At 42.6% G+C, this 21,080-nt stretch overlaps 1 protein-coding gene across 12 annotated transcripts in view; it reads right to left on the bottom strand.

Annotated features, from left to right (window-relative positions):
• Positions 1–21,080, bottom strand: part of SRPK2 (SRSF protein kinase 2) — a 257,091-nt gene that overhangs the window by 115,466 nt on the left and 120,545 nt on the right. The window contains exon 1 of one of the 12 annotated variants that reach the window (XM_059170871.1): positions 872–918. The exons of the other annotated variants lie outside the window; for them this stretch is intronic. Coding sequence (XP_059026854.1) covers positions 872–903 — 32 coding nt within the window. The 5' untranslated portion in view covers positions 904–918. Of the gene's footprint in view, positions 1–871; positions 919–21,080 lie in introns of those variants that run through there. 12 annotated transcript variants of the gene reach the window in all.

Below are 21,080 nucleotides of genomic sequence, written 5' to 3'. Positions count from 1 at the left end.
ATTTTAGATTTTAATGTATTCACCTTGTCACAGTTCTTCTGTCAATCATGTAAATATTAAAAGCACTAAAAATATAGTAATGGAATGCCCTCTTCCAGATTATAGGGGAGGGAGAGTAAAAATTGAGGTAGCTACAGCATACTTCATTATACTTAATTATCCAGAAAATCCAATATCCTATACTAATAACACAAAGCAGTTCTGAGAGGCCCAAGAAGTGTATTTTCTTTTGTCTTTCATTTAAAAAGACATTGTTTTTAAAAGCACAGCAAACATCTCACAACCTACTTTGACCCTCACAGGAGTGAGGAAGAGGGGAAATAACTGATAGAGGCGAATTTCCATACTCACCAGCTATTTTTAGTATTTTTAATCTACTATTTTAAAAAGGGAAAGCTTTAATAACAAAAATATGAATGATGGCCCAAACCAACATCCTACGCTGGGACGGGAGAAGTGTGTGACACCAGGAATGGATAGAGCCCACTGCATGCAGAAAATTAACTTGCTAGGAGAACAGTACAGTGCCTGGATTCAAAGCTTTTGGAAACACTTAGAAAATTTACATTTGCAGCTACAAGGCACATCAACCTTCTGAAAATATTTCTCTCTTCAAAAAATGTTTAAAACAGAAATTTCTGAATCTCCAGTATCTAGATACTAAAGGGAATAGCAAAGATGTAACCCAAGTCCTTTACATGTGTGGTATCGGGCCACAGAAACGATATTGGAAGAGGACACCAAAACACCTTTTTGTTTACATTGGAGTAAATTAATATCTACAGTCATTTATCTCTTTTATACAGAAACATCAGAGTTTCTGCTGATTACATACAACTACTGCTCCAGAAGCAGCAGCCTGTTCGCTTACTTTTCACTGTGGTGTTGATGCTGGAAAGCCATGGGCCCACCGACAGTTGCTGAGAAAGCTGGTACCCGAGAGGGCAAGAAAGGGGCAGGGAGCTCAGCTCAGCAGGGGAAGCGGAGAAACCACCCTAAGATGCGAAAGGACAGGCCTGCTTTAAAGGGCCTTCCCGCTAACGTAGGGCAAACCCAGACACAGACAGGGCCTCGATTACATCAGACAGACGGCCTCAAGCTTTGCTGTGACAGAGAATTCTCTCCTTCCCTCTCCTCCCACACCCCGCCCTACAGATGGAGAGGGAGCGCAGGGATAAAATGCTGGAGCGAGGACCCCTGAGAGGAGCACAGGGACAGGTCCTGGTTCCATTAACATCCGGCATGGAGGCCACGAGGGGCGAGAGGTACAGCGACCACATAGGGAGCATCTGTGTGCACCGGCGCAGATGAGGGGACCCAGAAGCAGGCAAGCAGAGTCACTGTCCCAGGAACCCCGCCCAGATGCCAAGGCGACCACCTGAAAACAGCTTTTAAGAAAGAAATGGTTCTGACGAACATCATAAGGGCTTAGCAATCCAGAAAGGTCTCACGGAGGATGGACCTGAGCTCGGTCCTGACAGAGAGAGAATCCAGGTGGGGGGACATTTCCTGACGGGAGACTGACCCCCCTCCTCTTCCAGCCTGAAAACCCGAGAGCACCAATGAAGCCAGTTGGACAGCCAGAGCACCCGAGGATCCAAGTGACCAAAACCACAGACTCCTTTAAGGGAAAGACAAAGTGCTCCTTTAACAAATGATGAAGACACTTGGATGGGACTAGAAGGACATGTCCCGGAGAGAGGTGGCGGCGAACAGGGCACTCCAGGAGAGCAGCAAACTCAGTCCTGAAGACAGCGCGGACCCCAGTTGCGCCCTGGCTCTGCCAGGCTCTACAATCGGCAGAAGGGCGAGCAAGCAGTAAACGGAGGACAGGAAAAGGACAAGACCATGTGTGCCTTAGAAAGGGTAATGGGACAAGGTAAGCAACGTGACTAGAGGAACACAGGAAGCTAAAATGGATCTACCCAAAGAACAGATTTATTTTCCTATAAAAAGGCACATGTACCAATGAGATGCCCTTGATACACCTTTCACATTGGTTCCAAGTTTTGGGTTTTTTTTTTTTTTAAGATTTTACTTATTTGAAAGAGAGAGAGAGAGGATGGGGGGGGAGAAGCAGGCTCCCCGCTGAACAGGGAGCCCAATGTGGGGCTCCATCCCAGGACCCTGAGCTCATGACCTGAGCCAAAGGCAGATGCTTAACTGACTGAGCCACCCAGGCACCCCTGTTCCAAGTCTTCAAAAACAACCATCTACACAGATAAAGATATACTGACAAAGGCACTCGTATGCCACTGACAAATATAAATTGCTAGAATCACCAGGCAATATGGATCAGAAACCTTTAATATGGTCTCTCTTGTGATTTTTCCTTAGGAATTTGTCCATGGAAAACATTCCAAACATTTTTCTCTTAAAATGTTTATATTAGTAGAGGTGCCTGCATGGCTCAGTGGGTTAAGCCTCTGCCTTTGGCTCAGGTCATGATCTCAGGGTCCTGGGATCGAGCCCCGCATCGGGCTCTCTGCTCAGCAGGGAGCCTGCTTCCCCCCCTCTCTCTGCCTGCCTCTCTGCCTACCTGTGATCTCTGTCAAATAAATAAATAAAATCTTTAAAATAAAATAAAAATAAAAATAAACTCAGTCACATACAAAGAAAAAAGAGGCAAGGAAAGGAGTCCAGATGTATGTCAGTAGTTGCCACTGGAACGTCAGATTGTGGGTAACTATTTTAAGAGACAGAATTAAACAAATACTGTTTGAAACAATGCAGATAAGTTAGTAAATAAGATTTTGAAACATACACTAATATTTCTCCTATGGGCTACAATTGCTTTTTGATCTATTCAGAGATAATAGAGTATAAATTAGATAAAACTCTTCTATCTCACTTAAAGAGATCTTGAGTCCCTATGAGACATTAAAGGCAGAACTGAATAATAAGTATTTACTGATGTTTAACTGTCACACTTCATTCGATCCTCAATATAACGTAACAAACTATTACTTTCAATTCCTGGAGACTGAGAAAGATGAAGTGACTTTCGCTAGGTGATACACCTACGCAGTAGCTAAGCCGTCCTTCAAACCAAGACGGTCTATAAAGCCCGTGCTCCTTACACCGGTTATTAATTACCCAAAGAGAAAGCCTTAAAATAATTCACACACTAATAGAAGAAATAAAGCAAAACAAAGCAGGAAAGCAGTGAAGACAGGTGCACTGACATGGAGCAAGTACCAGCTGCTACAGGCAGGAAACGGTACTCTTAACCTCAAGGGTCTGGGGAGATAGGGGTAGAGTAAACGTGAGGAGAGGATGGGAAAGGAGCTTCAAAGAGTACAAAGAAGCCTGCAAAGAGAAAGGGGATGCTAGACCATTCCAGGCAGAGAGGACAGCAGAGTTTTCTTGAAACTCTAAATATGATTTGACAATTACTCCCCCAAAATTTTTGGTAAAATTCTAGGTATAGAGGTGAAACAATCAAATGTTTTACTTATAATATTTAATTATACCTTAAGCATATATAGTGAAATGCATATTATAAAATACTATTCAGATTGTTTTTCTTACATTCATGAAGCAAGTTTATTCAAATGCTTCATATGCATCTTGGTCATCACTGTATCCATCAGTAAAGCCAATTCTTTAGTCTAAAATGGGTTTTCCAAATTAAAGCATCTTTATTTCTAACCCTTTGGCAAAGAAGTTTTGTTCTTGTTTTTATTTAAATAAATATAATACTGCCTGTGGACCTGTTATCCCAACTCAGAAATAACTATTCATTTGATTAGCCATTTGATTTACACAAACACACACACACAATCTCCACATCACAATCACCAATGTTTTTGCCTTTTGTGTGATCTTTAAAAGGCATTAGATGGTCAACACCAGCAACTGTGAGGTCTATTAGAAAATCAGTGTTAAAATGCTTTTGCCTTTTTAAAAACTACTTCCACAAGTGAGTTCTAAAAATATCTGAAATTAAGCACTGATTCAAATCATTTTGATTTATAGTATGTCGTCACAAAGAATTCTTTGCTATCCAAAATAATGTCCGTGAGACAGCCCCTACCCCCAACATGAGAGATGCCCGCACTGCTCTTCTCTGGGGGATAATTTCTGGGAAGGGGAGTACTCACCTTATATCCAAGCAGTCCCACTACTTCTACATTAACTTAAGTACACATAACAGTAAGGGCAGGGGGAGAAACTTAAAATAGATTTGACCTAGACCAAAGTTCTCAAACTGGTGTAAATCAGAAGCTCCTGACAAGCTTGTTAAAGCTCCTGGGTCTATCCCCAAGTTTCTGTTCCACAGAAATGGGATAGGGTCTGAGAAGTCCCATTTCTAAAAAGTCCCCAAGTGATGCCAGTGCTTTGGGCACCAAACGCAGGTCCAGATTACACTGGCCCCTGTTTATGACATGAATGGTTTCGACTGTGTCCTTAGGTTATGGGGAATTACTGATGAATTTCAAGCAGGGAAAGGACATTACAAGACTTATAATTTTTAAAATATCACTGTGACAGCAATATGGAGAATGGAGATGTCATATACAACACATTTCACTTAGTTTAATGTATATTTTTCTCATTTTAAATTTTTGATCGCAAGATGCATTTTGTAATCAATGGTGTAATATATTTTAATACACAATGAACTTTCTTAGTGGCATGTCAAACAATGATGTGTGTTATGCTGTACAGGTGGCTGGTTCACCAAAAAATAATCTCTCTTCTCATTCAGCTGTAGGAGGGAAAAGTAGGTTTTATTCCCATTTTATAGATTAGGAAACAGATTTTAGAGCAATATAAGAGACCCACTTCAGATCACGCAGTTAGTAAATGATGGGTCCAAGATTAGAAAACCCCAAATCTTTGACACATAAACCAAACATCTTCCCTCCAATATGATACTGCTGACAACAGTGCCCCGCAGTGTGCCTGCCGGACAGAGCGAAAGGAGAGGAGGGCAAACCAGTGCAGCAGAATGTACCAACAAGTTAGGGACACCAGGTGAGAAATACCAAATTTAAGCAGTTAAAATGAAATGCTTCGAGGTTTTTATTAAGGAGCTATAAATAAATGAAAAGAGTCAAGCGAACCCCTCCACAAACGCAGAGCTGGAACCAGAGCAGCAGCTTGGGATCACTGTCCCACACAGTGCTGCAGGACGCAGAGATGACATAATGTCTCTGAGCAGACAGATAATGGTTTGAGGATTCACTTTAAATTATAGCAGGTGATACTGTGAAGTCAGGTTTCTGCCACGACTGGCCCTGGGTCTGGAGAACTGTCGGAACACCATGCATCATCAGCTTGCTGAGACTACCAGAAACTCAAGAGATTTCACAGCAGTGCACAGAAACTAATCTCAAAAACAAAACAACCAACCAAAGTAACAACCCACAAGCTTTATGCTTCTGATCAGATTTGGTGTGAAACGTCACTTTCTGGCGGCGCCTGGGTGGCTTGGTCACTTAGGCATCTGACTCGGGATCTCAGCCTAGGTCTTGAGCTCAAGCCCCACCCTAGCCATGGAGCCTACTTAAAAAAAAAAAAAGAAAAGGTGACTTTCTGAAAGACCACTCTGTGGCTGCCAAAATGATTAAACCTAAAACTTAAAGGAAAAGAGTTAGAATAGAAAATCCAACATATGATTTGTCATAATCTCCTGCGGATCTCCACTCCTTAGTACAAGTCTACTAAATTATGCAACCTACTCAGCACATTCTCAAAACACACTTACACCTTTACTTGGATCAATTAAATGTTTTAACTCCTAGGAGAAGAATGTGCAAATATCGTGTTCATCACACAGATCTTCCTTACTAAGACAACTGAAAGTTCAGAGGAGAAAACCATTTAAGCTGGTAATTCTTCTGGGGCCCAAATATTTTTCATCCCTGCAAGGGACTCTAAACACTACTTCAATCCCACATTCCACTTCTGATTAGAAACGTGTAAATCAGACTTAACTTTGAGGCCACGAAATTTTTCCTGTAATTACCATGTATGTTTAAAAACTTGAATGCCGGGGTGCCTGGGTGGCTCAGTGGGTTAAGCCTCTGCCTTTGGCTCAGGTCATGATCCCGGGGTCCTTGGATCGAGCCCCGCATCGGGCTCTCTGCTCAGCAGGGAGCCTGCTTCCTTTCCTCTCTCTCTCTGCCTGCCTCTCTGCCTACTTGTGATCTCTCTCTGTCAAACAAATAAATAAAAATCTTTAAAAAAAAAAAAAAACTTGAATGCCTCTGACTCTGGTAAGTGAAGCGTTCTCACACAGATGGCTTCTGCCACCAGACCTGAGACACTGGGGTGCTCTATTAAAACCATAAGCCAAACTTTAAGAACCTAAGAAAGCGTATCCAGAACCACTAACACAAGAGATTTCTATTTTTCTTGCTTGGTTTTAGGTTCACTATATACACATAACTCTTGAACTGATTTCAGGGAAAGTGTTTAACTGTTTATAAACAACCAGTAACAGCAGCAGCACATTCTGACAATTACAGCACTCAAAATGCTACAGTATTTAAGTTTGAAACAACTCATGAGCAGAAGAGTCCAGAGCTAGAGGCAAAGCACGTATCTACATCAACCTCGCTGTTAAGAAAAACCGCTCCATGTCCCGACTGACCAACGGACAATGGGCCCAAGTAAGGGCAGAATCACGCAGGGTAAGAGACAGCAAAGCAACATGACCTGGGACTCTCAACTAGTGGTAATTAATGGTCATTTTCAAATCAGAGCAAATGCCTTTTAGAGGGTGCATGCCTCATTCAAATGCCTAAGAGACAGGGTATCAAGATAACTAGACTACAATGATGATGACAATGCTCATCTCCTGGGTGTGCCTCGATGATGAAAGAAGTTCATAACGGAGTCACCCTGAAACTCTGCCTCTCACTCCTGCAGTAGAAGAAAGGATCTGTACCTGCTCCTGAAAGGGCAAAGGACAAACCCGTAGCCCAGGAGGAAAAGCACTGCAGGAGGGGTCCGGCCACAGCCGTGGGACTTGTGCAGGAGCCATGATGTCCCCAGGCTGACCCCAGGAAATGGCAGTGGCTGCTGCCTCTCTACTGGTCCCCCAGCCTCTCTGCTGTTCCACCACTTACATCTGTGACCCTACAACAATAGGGGTTTGAACTGTAAAAAATTTCCCCTATAAGTAGACTGGAGATTTTTTTCAATAAAATATTGTAAAATTTTTTGGAGATCTTTGACAATTTGAATAAACAGGCAGACAAACTGCATGGCCTAGAAATATTAAAAAAAAAAAAAGGAAAAAATTAAGTATGTCAGAAATACATAAAATATATAGAGATACTAATCTCCTTTATCATTTATTATCATAAAATATACACAAATTATAAAAGGTTAAAATTTAGGGACGCCTGCGTGGCTCAGTCAGTTGCTTCCGGCTCAGGTCAAGATCCCAGGGTCCTGGGATGGAGCCCCAGGGCAGGCTCCCTGCACAGCCAGGAAGGGGGAGGGCACTTCTCCCTCTTCCTCCACCCCTTCTCCTCCTTGTACACTGGCAGGCTCGCTCTCTCACTCTCTCTCAATTAAATAAAATGGGGGGGGGGCGTTAAAACTTATCAAAACTTGGGTGCCTGGGTGGCTCAGTGGGTTAAAGCCTCTGCCTTCAGCTTGGGTCCTGATCCCAGGGTCCTAGGATCAAGCCCCGCTTCCGGCTCTCTGCTCAGCAGGGAGCCTGCTTCCCCCTCTCTCTCTGCCGGCTTCTCTGGCCTACTTTCGATCTGTTGTCAAATAAATAAAATCTTTAAAAAAAAAAAAAAGCTTATAAAAGCTTACATACATCCATATGGACTATACATGGCACCATTTGCAGTCAAGAGAAATAGAAACAAAGATGCAGTATTAAATCATAACTGCACAAAATGAACTAATTCAGCCTGCACTACCGCGGTAACTTCAGAGCCACCTCTGCCGCCAGTGCAGGGGACTCGAGGGTGCGAGCGCCCACCTACAGCACTGAGTGACCCTCATCACGGCACAAGCGGGCTCTCTCTCCAGGAAGCTGTGTATCTCGGTAAAAGTGATCTCTCTCAGGTCTCGTGTGTTTTTCGCTGTGTTTAGTGCCAGACCGTAAACCCTGAATAACACCAAGGGACCCATAAGAAGTGCCACAGATGATGTGAGAAGCGCTCCCAGCAAGCATGACCTTACAAGAAAAAGTTCAACTGCCTGCTGTGTATGCGGACTGAGGTCTGCAGCTACGGTGTCCACCATTTCAAGATAAACGAATCCAGCGTAGGGACCGCTTAGAAGAAAGAAAAGGAAGTCGATGACGCTGTCGCTGCTGCTATGCCAGGAGCCACGAAAACCTTGGACTTTCTGCAAAACACATTTTTATCCTGTATTGAAAATGCAGCTTTTATGTGGGTGCAGGATGGAGAAATGAAAGATATACCTCTAAACTAAGAGGATTCAAGAAAAAGCCAAGTCATTACATGACAACTTCAAGTAAAAGGCAAGTGAATGCTCTAAAGCTGGAAAATTTAATGTCAGCAAAGGATGGTGTGATAACTGCAATAAGAGAAAAGTTAAGGGGGTGGAGGGATGGGTGAGCCCCGTGGTGGGTATTAGGGAGGACACGGCTTGCACGGAGCAGTGAGTGTTATATGCAAACAATGAATCATGGAACACTGCATCAAAAACTCATGTTGTACTGTATGGTGACTAAGAGAACACAATAATCAATTAATTTATTAGTTAGTTAATTAATAATAAAAAGAAAGTTAAGATAACAGGAGAAGCAGTTCTGCCAACCAAGGACAGCAAATGACTTCTCTCTCAGATGCCATTAAGAAAATTACTGAGGAGAAATGAGAGCTGCCTGCATAGATTTTAATGCAGACCAAAGTGCCCTATTCTGGAAAAAAGTGCCACAAAGGACGTTTGTAAGTCAGGCAGAGAAGGGAGCACCGGGACTGAAGGAAAGAAGGAAGGAACAGTCTGCTTCTACTGTTTGGTGCAAGCACAGCTAGGCCTATGACCAGGACTGCCCTTATCTGCAAAGCTGCTAACCCCAGAGCCCGGAAGGGCCAAGATAAACAGCAGCTGCCAGTCTTTTGGTTGTATAGCAAGAAGGCCTGGACAATGAGAACCCCTTTTTCTGGATGTTCTCTCAGGCTTTGTCTCTGAAGTCAGGAAGTGCCTTGCTAGTAAGAGCTGCCTTTTAAAGTTCTTTTGATTGGACAATGCTCCCAACCACCCAGAACCCCAAGAGATTAGCACCAAAGGTATTAAAATGGACTACTTGCCCTCAGACACAATGACTCTAACTCAGCCTCTAGATCAGGGTCACTAATGCTCATTACACATGTGGTGTATAATGGAATGGATTGTGAACACTGTAGAAGAGAACCTGACAGAACATCATTAAAGTCTAGAAGGATTACAACACTGAAGAGGCCATGGTGGCTACCCAAAAAGCCATGAAAGCCATCAAGTCTGAAACAAGGCATTCCTGCTGGAGAAAACGATGTCTAGATGTTGTGCATGACTTCACAGGATTTATGACAGAACCAATCAAGGAAATCATGAAAGAAACCGTTGATATGGCAAAAATTGTGGGTGGGTAAAGGGTTTCAAGATATGGATTTCAGGGACGCCTGGGTGGCTCAGTTGGTTAAGCAGCTGCCTTCGGCTCAGGTCATGATCCTAGCATCCTGGGATCGAGTCCCACATCGGGCTCCTTGCTCCGCAGGGAGCCTGCTTCTCCCTCTGACTCTGCCTTCCACTCTGTCTGCTTGTGCTCGCTCTCGCTCTCTCTTTGACAAATAAATAAATAAAATCTTTAAAAAAAAGATATGGATTTCAGTGAAACTCAAGAGCTAACTGACACCACACCAGAGGAATTAAGAGAGGACTGGCTGGAGATGAGTGCTCTCGGATACCGCCAGATGATGAGGAAGAAGTCGTCGCAGGAGAAGCAGCGCCAGAAAACAGACATTGGACAATCTAGACTGCTTTTGATTTCTTTTACAACCTGGACCTGTGATATAGGCCCCGAATCTAAAGTAAACAGTGCAAGACAGACAGGTACCAGACAGAGACATTTTCAGAGACGTGAAATAGCAGAAGTCATCTAACATTACGACGTATTCCCAGGGGGTGACACCCACTGTGCCCGCCTCTGCGGCCTTGCCTTCCATCACCTCCACCTCTGCCCCTTCTGAGGCAGAAAGACCGTCCCGACCCCTCTTCTACTTCCTCCTCAGGCCACACAACCCCAAGATGACAAGCAGGAAGACTCCATGATGACCCACCTCCACGTCGTGAACAGTAAACAATCACCATGCCGTGCAGGTGATACACATCCATGGTGTGTGTGCGTGTCTTTGTATGAAGATCTAAGAAGTGCAGGACAAGCACCGCACGAGATGTTTCCCTGTCATCACCATCACCACCTTCACATTCCCCATAAAGAACATCGCGTGTCCAAGACCTGCATGGACGTGGACAGCCTATCCTTACATAGGCACGAGGTGACTGATAGTTAATACAAAATATTGTGATTTTCTATTTTATAACTCTGCTTTTAAAGAATTACATTATTGGGGGCGCCTGGGTGGTTCAGTGGGTTAAAGCCTCTACCTTCCGCTCAGGTCATGATCCCAGGGTCCTGGGATCAAGCCCCACATCGGGCTCTCTGCTCAGCGCAAAGCCTGCTTCCTCCTCTCTCTCTGCCTCTCTGCCTACTTGTGATCTCTGCCAAATACATACATAAAATCTTAAAAAAAATAAATAAATAAATTACCGTATATTACACCTTTCTCTCTCATACCTAGAGAAACTGCTCATCATCCTATCATCACAGGGAAGGGGTTTTTTAATTGTAAAAATGTTTCTAATACTGTATTATGAATGACTATCATACTGTATGGCACAAAAATGTTGTAACGATTCATTCGCCAGTGTATAAACCAGGCTGCCATGAAGCAATTGTACTGATTACAGAAGCTTCCATAAAACAACTGTACTGCTGCTTCTTCATTATGAAGGCATGAATCGTTATACCTGTAAATAAATACAAACTACTTTTTCATATTATGTTTTCATTTTTCCTAAAGACTTATCTGAGGGACGGCATACTTGAGAACGCACACGCAAGCTGAGCGGGGCAGAAGGATGAGGAAGAGAGACTCCTCAAGGAGACTTCCTGCTGAGCACAGAGCCCGATGCAGTTCGTTCCCAGGAGCCCAAGATCACAACCTGAGCAGACACCAAGAGTCGGACGCTTAACCAACTAAGCCACCCAGGTGCTCCTATATTTTCATTTCTGATGTCTAGTGTTAATAATGTGTGCAACAGCTACAGTGTTCTGTACCATCTAAGACACTATCAATGCAGGTACTGACAGACAATTCACGTTATCAGCAGACAACAGAAGCTTACATGATTGACAAACACTGTACAGTACTATAAATGTATTTTTCTCTGCCTTATGATTTTAATAACATTCTCCTTTCTCTAGCTTACTTTATTGTAAGAATACAGTATTATAATACATGTTGTTTCAGGACTTCCTTCCCTTTAATGCCCCTGATACTTGGTCACACCCCTCTGAAGAATGAAGAGGTCCACCAGACGAAGTGGTGGGCAGCAGAGCAAAGTTTACTGAGGGACTGTACAAAGCTCCCGAAGAGGGAGGGGACCCGAGAGGGTTGGTCCTGGAGTTCCTAAGTCTGGAGGTGTTTATGAGATTGTTGGTGGGCTGTTTTAACCTGATTAACCCTCCCTGCCCCAGTGGCCCAATCAGGTTTTTAACCACAGGCTCACTACCCATCAGGTACTTGTTCACATGGGAAAGGCCGGAAGGGTCCTTCCGGGGGATACAAAATAACAGGATAGGATCTCTTTTCTTTTTAAGGGTAGTTTCCTCTTAGGACAGGAGTCCCCTTGCCTCACCTGCCTTTCTCCTGACTATACTCGTTAGGTGTGACACACAAAATGTGTGCTAGGTCAGCATCGGGAAGGGCTCCAGTCAAGTGCAGGCAATTAGTGGTTATGTTTCCGGTAGTCAAAAATTACATGCAGACTTTTTACTACAGGAGGGTCAGCACGCTTAACTTCTGCACTGTTCAAGAGTCAACTGCACTTCAATCATTCCAATAAACTATTTCTTACTTAAAATAGACAGAGTTGGGGGTCGCCTGGGTGACTCAGTTGGGTAAGTGTCAGCCTTTGGCTCAGGTCATGATCCCACCATCCTGGGATTGAGCCCCTCGTGGCATGGGATTCCTGCTCAGCAGGGAGCCTGCTCTCCCTATCCCTCTGCAGCGTTCTTACTCTCTCAAATAAACAAATAAAATATTTTTTTAAAAATAGACAAAGTTGGTTTATATTGCTTGGAACGCAAAAGCCTGATTGACAGACTTCAGCATTATACAGTCCCCATTTTATTTTTGTTAAACATAAACAATTTTTGAAATGTCTTTAGTTTTTTGTTTTAGTTTTAATACCAAACTCATTTTGTTTAGTAGAAAATTATAAAGTAGAGCACATACGCTGAAGAATGTAACATCGCTCATAATTCCACCACCTAGACAGACAACCACAATCACTTTGGAACACCTTTCCAAGCTTTCTGCCCAAATGGACATTTGACCCCGGAGAAGAAAGTGTGGACACAGTAACCACACTGCAGATCTATGAAGACATTAAGCCAAGGTGACCACATAATTCATTATTCCAATACATTTTTAATAGTGAGAAGGCTTCTTTCTTTCCTTTCCCTATTAATAAGTCAGCCAGGAAACATACTTAAATTGGGGCTACCCTTGGCAAATCCAAGTGTACAGCTGCCCTACATATCTGAATAGTTCAGCCTACTGATTAGAAACCTCTACTTCAGAAACTGTACCATTCATCAGAAGAGGGTATGAATCATAAATTATTCTTCCTAGCACAATTTATTTTTATCAACTGGCAAAAAGGGGAACAAGAAGATAAACCTTTCTATGTCCTCACAAATCCAAAATTTTAAAGAACATCTTAGAAAACTATAATATAACTAGCCATCAGACAATGCAAAATACAGCCATCACTCCTTCCTTCTTAAGTCAGAAAAAATGCTGATGCATCTTGTCTTTGCACAGGAAGCCATTCAATAAAAAACACACAGAGAACAAAGGACTCCTTTCCTGAATTATCAAGGCACCGCTGAAGCAGTACGTCCAGTACTTCACACCCAGAATAGTCTATCTTTTAGGGTTTTCTTCCCCCTTTAAGTAGGTCAGAGCCCTTAAGAAGGCTGGAGGGGAGAACAACCAAACATCAAAATACATTGTTTCTAAGAGACTCCTAGGAGCTAACAAGAAGTGATGGGATGAGGGGGAAAAGATAAAACATCATTAACAGACTCTAATTCAAGGGAAGCAGACAGAACAGTGCTCTACAAGACAAAGCAACAGAAAAACCATGCAAGTATGGGAATACCAGAGAACAGATCCAAAAACAGTGATACACGGTTGATGAGAATATGAAAGCCAGAGTCCCTTGCGCTCATTATTTTTTCTCCCCCTTCTGAACGAGATCTTGCTTTGCAGCCGCTTTCGCTTCTGGCTCTCTGCCTTAGTCAGCAACTGCTGCTTACCTACCACCTAGTATTTCCTCTTGTTTCCCTGGTTCTTTTCTGAAGATGTGACCTGCTCACTTTCCCCACCTCCACTCATCATATTTTACCTACAGGAGAGTAAGTTCTCTCTCTGAATCAAATAGTCTGGGCTCAGCCTGAAAGGTCAAAAGTCAATTTTTTACGAACTTACTTTTATCCTTTTAGAAAAGACAGTTAAAGAGTAATTTTATCTGGAAGGAATATAGAATGAACACATTTTAAAACATTTCTTTAAACCGAATCCCAAGAATACAGAATGGGTATAAAAATCGTGTGAGGCACTACATATTATACCTGGTTCGTACAGTTCTCCATGTAGAAATCCTAGAGAGAAATTACAAACAGGCAGGGATGACGGGAGGGAGGGAGGGAAGAAGGAAAAAGCTTTTTTAACATTTAAAGCCTAAACATAGATTGTAGTTTCAGGAATGCACAGGGTGAACTAACAGTTGACCTTTGAACCTCACTTGCCTCTAAAAATGGAAAGATTACAGAGGAATGAGAAAGAACACTGCTTTGAAACAACATTTTTAAAAATATGATTTTTCTCATATGTTTTATTTTAAACATGCTCTTGATTTACTGGAGGCCTTTACTTACCACCAAGGAAAATATTTACCTGGTATTTAACCAAATGCTTATTTATCAGTATTTTTAAACCAGACATATGTACCTCTTGAATATTGGATTGAGATGTATAATTAAAGTAACCTTTGGCAGCACAATTCCAGCTCAATGCTTTATTTTTGTTATCATTTTGTTTGTCTGCCTTTTAAAGAACGATCAAGAACCAGTTTATATAAGCATTGAAATTGTGTCAGAATACAAAATGACTTTTTAAAAGGAGATTATATAGTAAGGAAGGGATGTAAACTCCATTTTGTAATGTTGCTAATAAAGAACTCTAATTAAGTAGATGATAACAAACTGAGGTAAAGAACAGGGCTGTCCAGCTCAATTTAAGACATTCCTTCTCTGCAGCCTCTCCTAGCTCCTAGACCATTTATTGAATGGCTAAATTCATGATTCCCCGACTGGTATGCATTCTTATATTTGCTTTGTACACATAACGGACTGGGCCCAGAGAAGGTTACCTGCTTGCCTAAGGTAAACAAAGCAATTCAGTGACTGCCTGGCCCCAAAGCATGGGATCCTAAAACAAGACCACCCACTGCCTCTTGAACATCCACTTGATACACATAACCTCCTTGGGCATTATCCTCTTTATTTTAGAGAACAAGAACACTGGGGTGCCTGGCTGGCTCAGTCGGTTAAGGCTCTTGGTTTCCACTCAAGTTACATGATCCCAGGGTTGTGGGACAGATCCCCACATCAGACTCCCTACTCAGAGCAGATTCTGCTTGTCTCTCTCCCTCTCTCACTGTCTTATAAATAAATAAACTAATAAGAAAAAAACCTAACATTTAAGTTAGGTAGCTTGCCAAAATTTAGTTTCTGGTCCATGGCTCTGAAGTCCAAACATTCTTTTCAATATATCCTCCTGCTTTTAGTACTAATGTTCTATAAATCTATCACCACAAGATGTTCCCCCCCACACACACACACCATATGGGAAACTTGATTCCCACAGGATGGAGATCAAGTCAGATTTGGTCCTTTGTTGCCAAAGCCGCTCCTCCTCCCTTCCAGGTCCCCACTGCCGCTCCCAGGAAAAGATCAGACAATTCTCAAGGATTTACATTATTATCAGTCACTCCCTCTACCAAGCTTCTCAAACAGGTAACTGGAAAAGCTTAAAGACATGAAAGGAATTCTTCCCCCAAGAAGAAGTTATCAGGGCAAGGCCATAGTCAACAGTCTGACTTCCTCTGAATAACCTTCTTCCCAAGTCCAAGGACCAAATCATATACTGATGTATTTTTAAAATAAAAAATTAAGTATTTCCTGCTGTCATTTCTATCTGGTGCCATTCTCACCTGATTTACAACAGGCAACACTTCTAGGTCTGCCACCGCCTCTATACAATGAGCAACATCATCTCAAACCACCCTTCCGACTTAGAACTCTTAAGCTATCTCAAGAACTCCCCTCTTCCTTCGCCTGTGAGAAGGAGGCTGAAAATTTATGGGGGCTGGAGAGCAGAAGGTGAGGGCTGCAGATAAAACCCCACGGTAAGTAAAGCAAAGTCACTATTACTTGGTTCTACCGAATATAGAAGGACCCACTCGCAGGCACACCAAGTCCAACCTAAACAAGCAACAAAAACAACCCAGAGCTTGTGCTTTGCCAACCCAAAGTAAGTCAGCTATTTTTAGCTCACATCCACTCAGGACAGGGCCTAGACTGGTCTGTAGCAGCCAAATGAGCAGCCAGTTGTGCTCACCAATGAATCTTAAGGCAAGCTGCATCTCTAAGCCTTCGGCTTGACTACAGCTATAACCTGAATATAAGAACAGAAAGCTCTGAAGGCTTAAAGATGCCAAGGAAGTAGCATTTCAAATATTTAATTCTACTTCCCCATTTTATTTATTCTGGTAGAGGTGTGGCCAAAGTTCAAAAAGGCTGGACATCTTTACATTCTAATCTCAATTTTCCAAGTCTGTGTTAGTCATTTTATAGTTGAGGAACCGGAGAAGGAGCAAAGGTGACCAAGATTAAAATTAAAATCCTAAAGTCACTTGTAAAACAACCTTAAATAGTAAATGGTAATTTTAGGGCTGTGAACAAAACTGATAATTTTAATAAACTTGGAATTTGAGAAAATATACAAAATTTTAAATTTCAGATATCAAGATTATAATTTTCTATAAATTTGAACATACTGATCAAATAGCTGCAGTTCAGTGAATCACTTAAAATTTAAGTGGTATCAACAAAATTTTCTCACTCTAATCCAGGGAGCTGTGCCTAGTGTTCTTGCTGCTGCCATCAGTCACACGCAAGGGAAAAAGCACGAGACAAACAGGTAGTGGAAGGCTCAAGTCCCAGTTCTGCCATTACTGAACTGGTATGCCTCCCAAGGCCCGTGGCTCACAGGTAATTCAAACATCAGGTAGGTACTTCCAGAAGAAAAGAGTGCTACCAGACAGAAGCCGCTGGAGATCCCACCGAAGACAATGTGAGGGTTTCCAAGCACAGCAAGGTTGGGCAAAACAGCTACAGAAACAAACATATAACAAAGCTTTTCAGAAGAGAATAAAATAAGGGAATCCTTGCCTAATACTGTCTAATAAAAAAGACAAAAATAATCTTTCCTCAGAGAAAACTTCCTTACTAATCGGGAAAGAAACTGAAAAACCTTCATTCAGATAAACGTTTGTGTCTCCTATACAGGCCAGAAGACGTGCCAGGAGCACAAAGATGGATAAAACTGTCTCTCACAGTCTCGTGGGGTGACAGGCTGCTTCTCAGACACATGTATCAATGGCTTTCGGGGAGACACAAAGAGAAGGATGCTCTGCAGGGGTGTTGAAGGGGCAGTGCAAACTGGGGTTACTATCAGAGCAGTGAGGTCCACGCAGCGGGAAGAGCATCCGTGAACACAGCAAGGATGGCGAGACCAAGACGGCGGGGCAGCAAGAAGTACAGCTGGGGAGCACCAAACAGTGAAAGACCTTCTCAAGCAAGATGAGTAAGTCTTTTAGGAATGCCATCCCAGAGATGGCACAATGGGCGGAGGGGATAGGCTAGTGGCAGTCAGGAAGGAGACTGAGCAGCACTGGAGTAAACGCAGGGCACGAAGGTCACAGGGGAGCACACGGTTGGGAAAGAACTTCTGTGAGAGAATTAACAACCCCCAGGGACCAACCAGATGTGGACTGGGAGGCAAATTGAGAGGATAAGGCAATGCCAAGGATTTTGAATCTATAGAAAGTTATAAACACTCACTTTTTTTTAATTAAAATGAGCAGTGTGACAAAATCTGAGAGACAGAAGGACCATTCCTGGTCACAGCAGGCCCCTAATTTGAGCTTGAGAGTTAACAAGTAACATAAGCAAGAAATCTGGCAGAGAGAGGACAGCGGCTCCAGCAGCTCCAGCAGCTGCTACAAAGAAAAGCTTAAGAACTCCGTACACAGCTGCATTCAAACAGTGCGGGGTGAGGGCACCAAATCCTGAACAGTAACTCTGGGGCCCCCAAAACATAACTACTAATAGCCAGGAACCCTCACCGATAACCGAAACAATTAACACACATTTTGTATATTATATACTATACTCTTACAATAAGGTATGGTAGAGAAAAGAAAATGTCATGAAAATCATAAGGAAGAAAAAATAACTTACTGTATTGTTTAAAAAAAAAAAAAGTTCTCTATCAGCACACCCACACAGTTCAAATTCCAACTGTCCACATCAGCAAAAATCCTCACTATTTGCTGGGGTGAAGTTAGGGAAATTCTTTCTATCCTTGTATATACCTTGCAAAATTTCCTGGTGCCTTCTGCTTTCTTTCAAAGATATTTATAATGTTCATTTAAACCCACAGAAGCAGGGAAAAATTTAGCATTAACATTTAAACATACAGGGTAATTTTCGTCCGTGACTCCAGAGCCCCTAAGGGCAGCCATACATCAAACGCATGATTTATTCCCTCTCCTCCCCTTACAACTACATTTTACAAGACAGAACAGTGAGACACAGATCGGCCATATAACCTATCAGCACAGTGAAGAAGGATTAAACAAGATAAAGACTTTGTTTATGGTATGGTTTCAAAAGACATTTAGGTAATGATGTAAAGTAAGCAGGTTAATACATATGTCTAGCTCAGAATGGAGAGCTAAGATAGAAATCTGGGAGTCACCAGCAGACAGATGGTACTCAACACCATGGAAACAGTTGAGATCATCTTCAGAGAGAATGCAGACGAACAGAGCAAAAGACCTAGGACAGAGACCCCAAGGAAGGGCCAACATTTGGATAAGGAAAAGAAGAACCCAAAGAAATTGAAAAGGATGACTTAAGTTCATCTTCTGTCCCAACTTTTTTCTAACCAAAAACAGAAACTTCTTATATTAAGTATATGTATGTATTTCAGTGCCAGGTATTTTGAATGCTGAGGACAGCTACAAATTTTACCAATTTCAGTAACTGGCCAGTGACAGTAATCTTTCATTTGCCTCGAACTGTCAGGAGTTAAATCTGCTGATGAGTGGCATTTCCAGATAAAGGAAGCTTTTCCCTTTACACGTATAGCTCACAGCTCAAATAACTTCAAGAATCAGGTAGGTGAGGGGCGCCTGGCTGGCTCTGCCAGTAGAGCATCCAGCTCTTGATCTCGGGGTTCTAAGTTTGAACCCCATGCTGGGTGCAAAGATTAGTTAAAAATAAAATCTTTAAACCAAATAAATAAACAACTAAATAAAATCTTTAAAAACAAAAAGGAAAGAAAGCATCAGATAAGTGAGTGTGAAGCACTAATATATACAATGGTCAACGTTGGGTCCTGGTCCTACAGGCAAGGGCCACAGCTGACCCTGGTCCTACAGGCAAGGCCCACAGCTGACATTCAAATGCAGTGTACTGCAGAGAAGAAAGGAGAGTCCTGGTGCTCACAGAGCCATGTGAACTGGGAATCAAAACCACATCTCCAGGGGCTCACATTACAACTACAACCACAGCACAAGGCTGCACATTAACAAAGTCTTTCTTTCCGCCGTTAACCATTCTCCTCTATAGAGGAAGTACAAATTCATTCAGTGTTGTAAAAAGAAGACACTTATGGGACACCTGGGTGGCTCAGATGGTTAAGTGTTTGCCTCCGGCTTAGATCTTGATCCTGGGGTCCTAGGATTGAGTCCCACATCAGGCTCCCTGCTTGGTGAGGAGCCTGCATCTCCCTGTCCCTCTGCTGCTCCCCTTGCTTCTACTCTCTCTCTGTGTCAAATGAATAAATAAAATCTTTAAAAAAAAAAAAAAAAAAGGAGACACTTTTTAAACTCATCAGCTCTATGGCTTTGGCTGTTAACTCCAAACCACCCATAAATCAGAGATCATACTGCTCTGAGGACTAAGTAAAAGCGTGCCTAGAAAAGGTTACAAATTTGGTGACAGAAGAAAGAGCAAGCAGCTTTCTCAACGTACCACTGACCACTAAACGTAATACCTACATGACTGCTAACAATCATCAAAGTACCATATACACACATTTAAAAAAAAAAAAAAAAAAAAAAGGAGCTACACTTTTACAGGGTTCTCTTTTTTTTTGTTTTTTTAAAGATTTCTTATTCTGACAGAAAGAAACACAGCGAGAGAGGGAACACAAGCAGGGGGAGTGGAAGAGGGAGAAGCAGGCGTCCCATCGAGCAAGGAGCACAATACAGAGCTCGATCCCAGGACCCCAGGACCATGACTTGAGCTGAAGGCAGATGTTTAATGACAGAGCCACCCAGGCTTCTCATTTTATTGTTCTAAGTTTTTAACCGTTAACTGAACAAAATATGACAGAATAATGGCGCCTAACAAAATGTATTAAACGGTAGCTAAAATGAAGTCTGATCCTCCGCATCAGAACTGACTGTACTGATGACCTTTCTTAACCTTCTTCTGAAGAGGCTGCCAGTACTTAAATGAAGCAGCTTCTGTGACTCTAGAAGGTCAGAGTCATTGGTCCTCCTGCCTAAGAAATTGCATAATTCTCTTCAGACAGAATAGATTTGGGGCTAAGAAGCCCTGTCGGGCCAGGATGGGTGATAAAGAGAAGACGACAGCAGAAGTGTGACTTCTGTCCACGTGTGCCCATTACCTTTGCTTTGTTCCATGGCCACGGCTGGCAGCCCGAGTCACACTGCCTTATTGGTGCTTGTACACTGATGCTGCTGGAGGAACATGTTAGGAGTGCATGTGCTTATTAAATGCACGCAACCTGACTCAAGACACCCTGTACGTGGAAACCCTCGAAATCCTGGTCGTTCCACGTACCCTGCAGAGGGTGGGGCTGTGCACAACCCGGACCACCACCCGGAGCATGACATCATCATATATAAACACACTGGTTTTCTCACCTAACCACACTGTAATTCTAGAGAACTGTTTAAAGAATGAAACTAACAGTGAACAGGGGAAAGCACTATAAAACCAAACACTAGTGGGGCGCCTGGGTGGCTCAGTGGGTTGAAGCCTCTGCCTTCAGCTCAGGTCATGACCTCAGGGTCCTGGGATGGAGCCCCACATCAGGCTCTCTGCTCAGCAGGGAGCCTGCTTCCCCCTCTTTCTCTCTGCCTGCCTCTCTGCCTACTTGTAATCTCTGTCTGTCAAATAAATAAATAAAATCTTAAAAGAAACACACACAAAAACACAAAGCACTAGTTATTTCTTCCATTCTCTGGCTAGACCAGAGCTAGAAGAACAGTCCTTGTATAATTTTAAAATCACCACTCCTGTTTTTCTTAAAGAAAAAGGAAACCATCAGACCAATTTCTTTGTACAATGTTCCAAGACTCTAAACTTAAAGTACTAAAAGTTATGGGTTACAAGAATCTAGGGGCACATCCTACTTTTGGTTTCA

This window comes from Mustela lutreola, chromosome 4 (assembly GCF_030435805.1).
Source record: "Mustela lutreola isolate mMusLut2 chromosome 4, mMusLut2.pri, whole genome shotgun sequence".
NCBI lineage: Eukaryota > Metazoa > Chordata > Mammalia > Carnivora > Mustelidae > Mustela > Mustela lutreola.
This window is presented reverse-complemented; position numbering and strand designations above follow the sequence as displayed.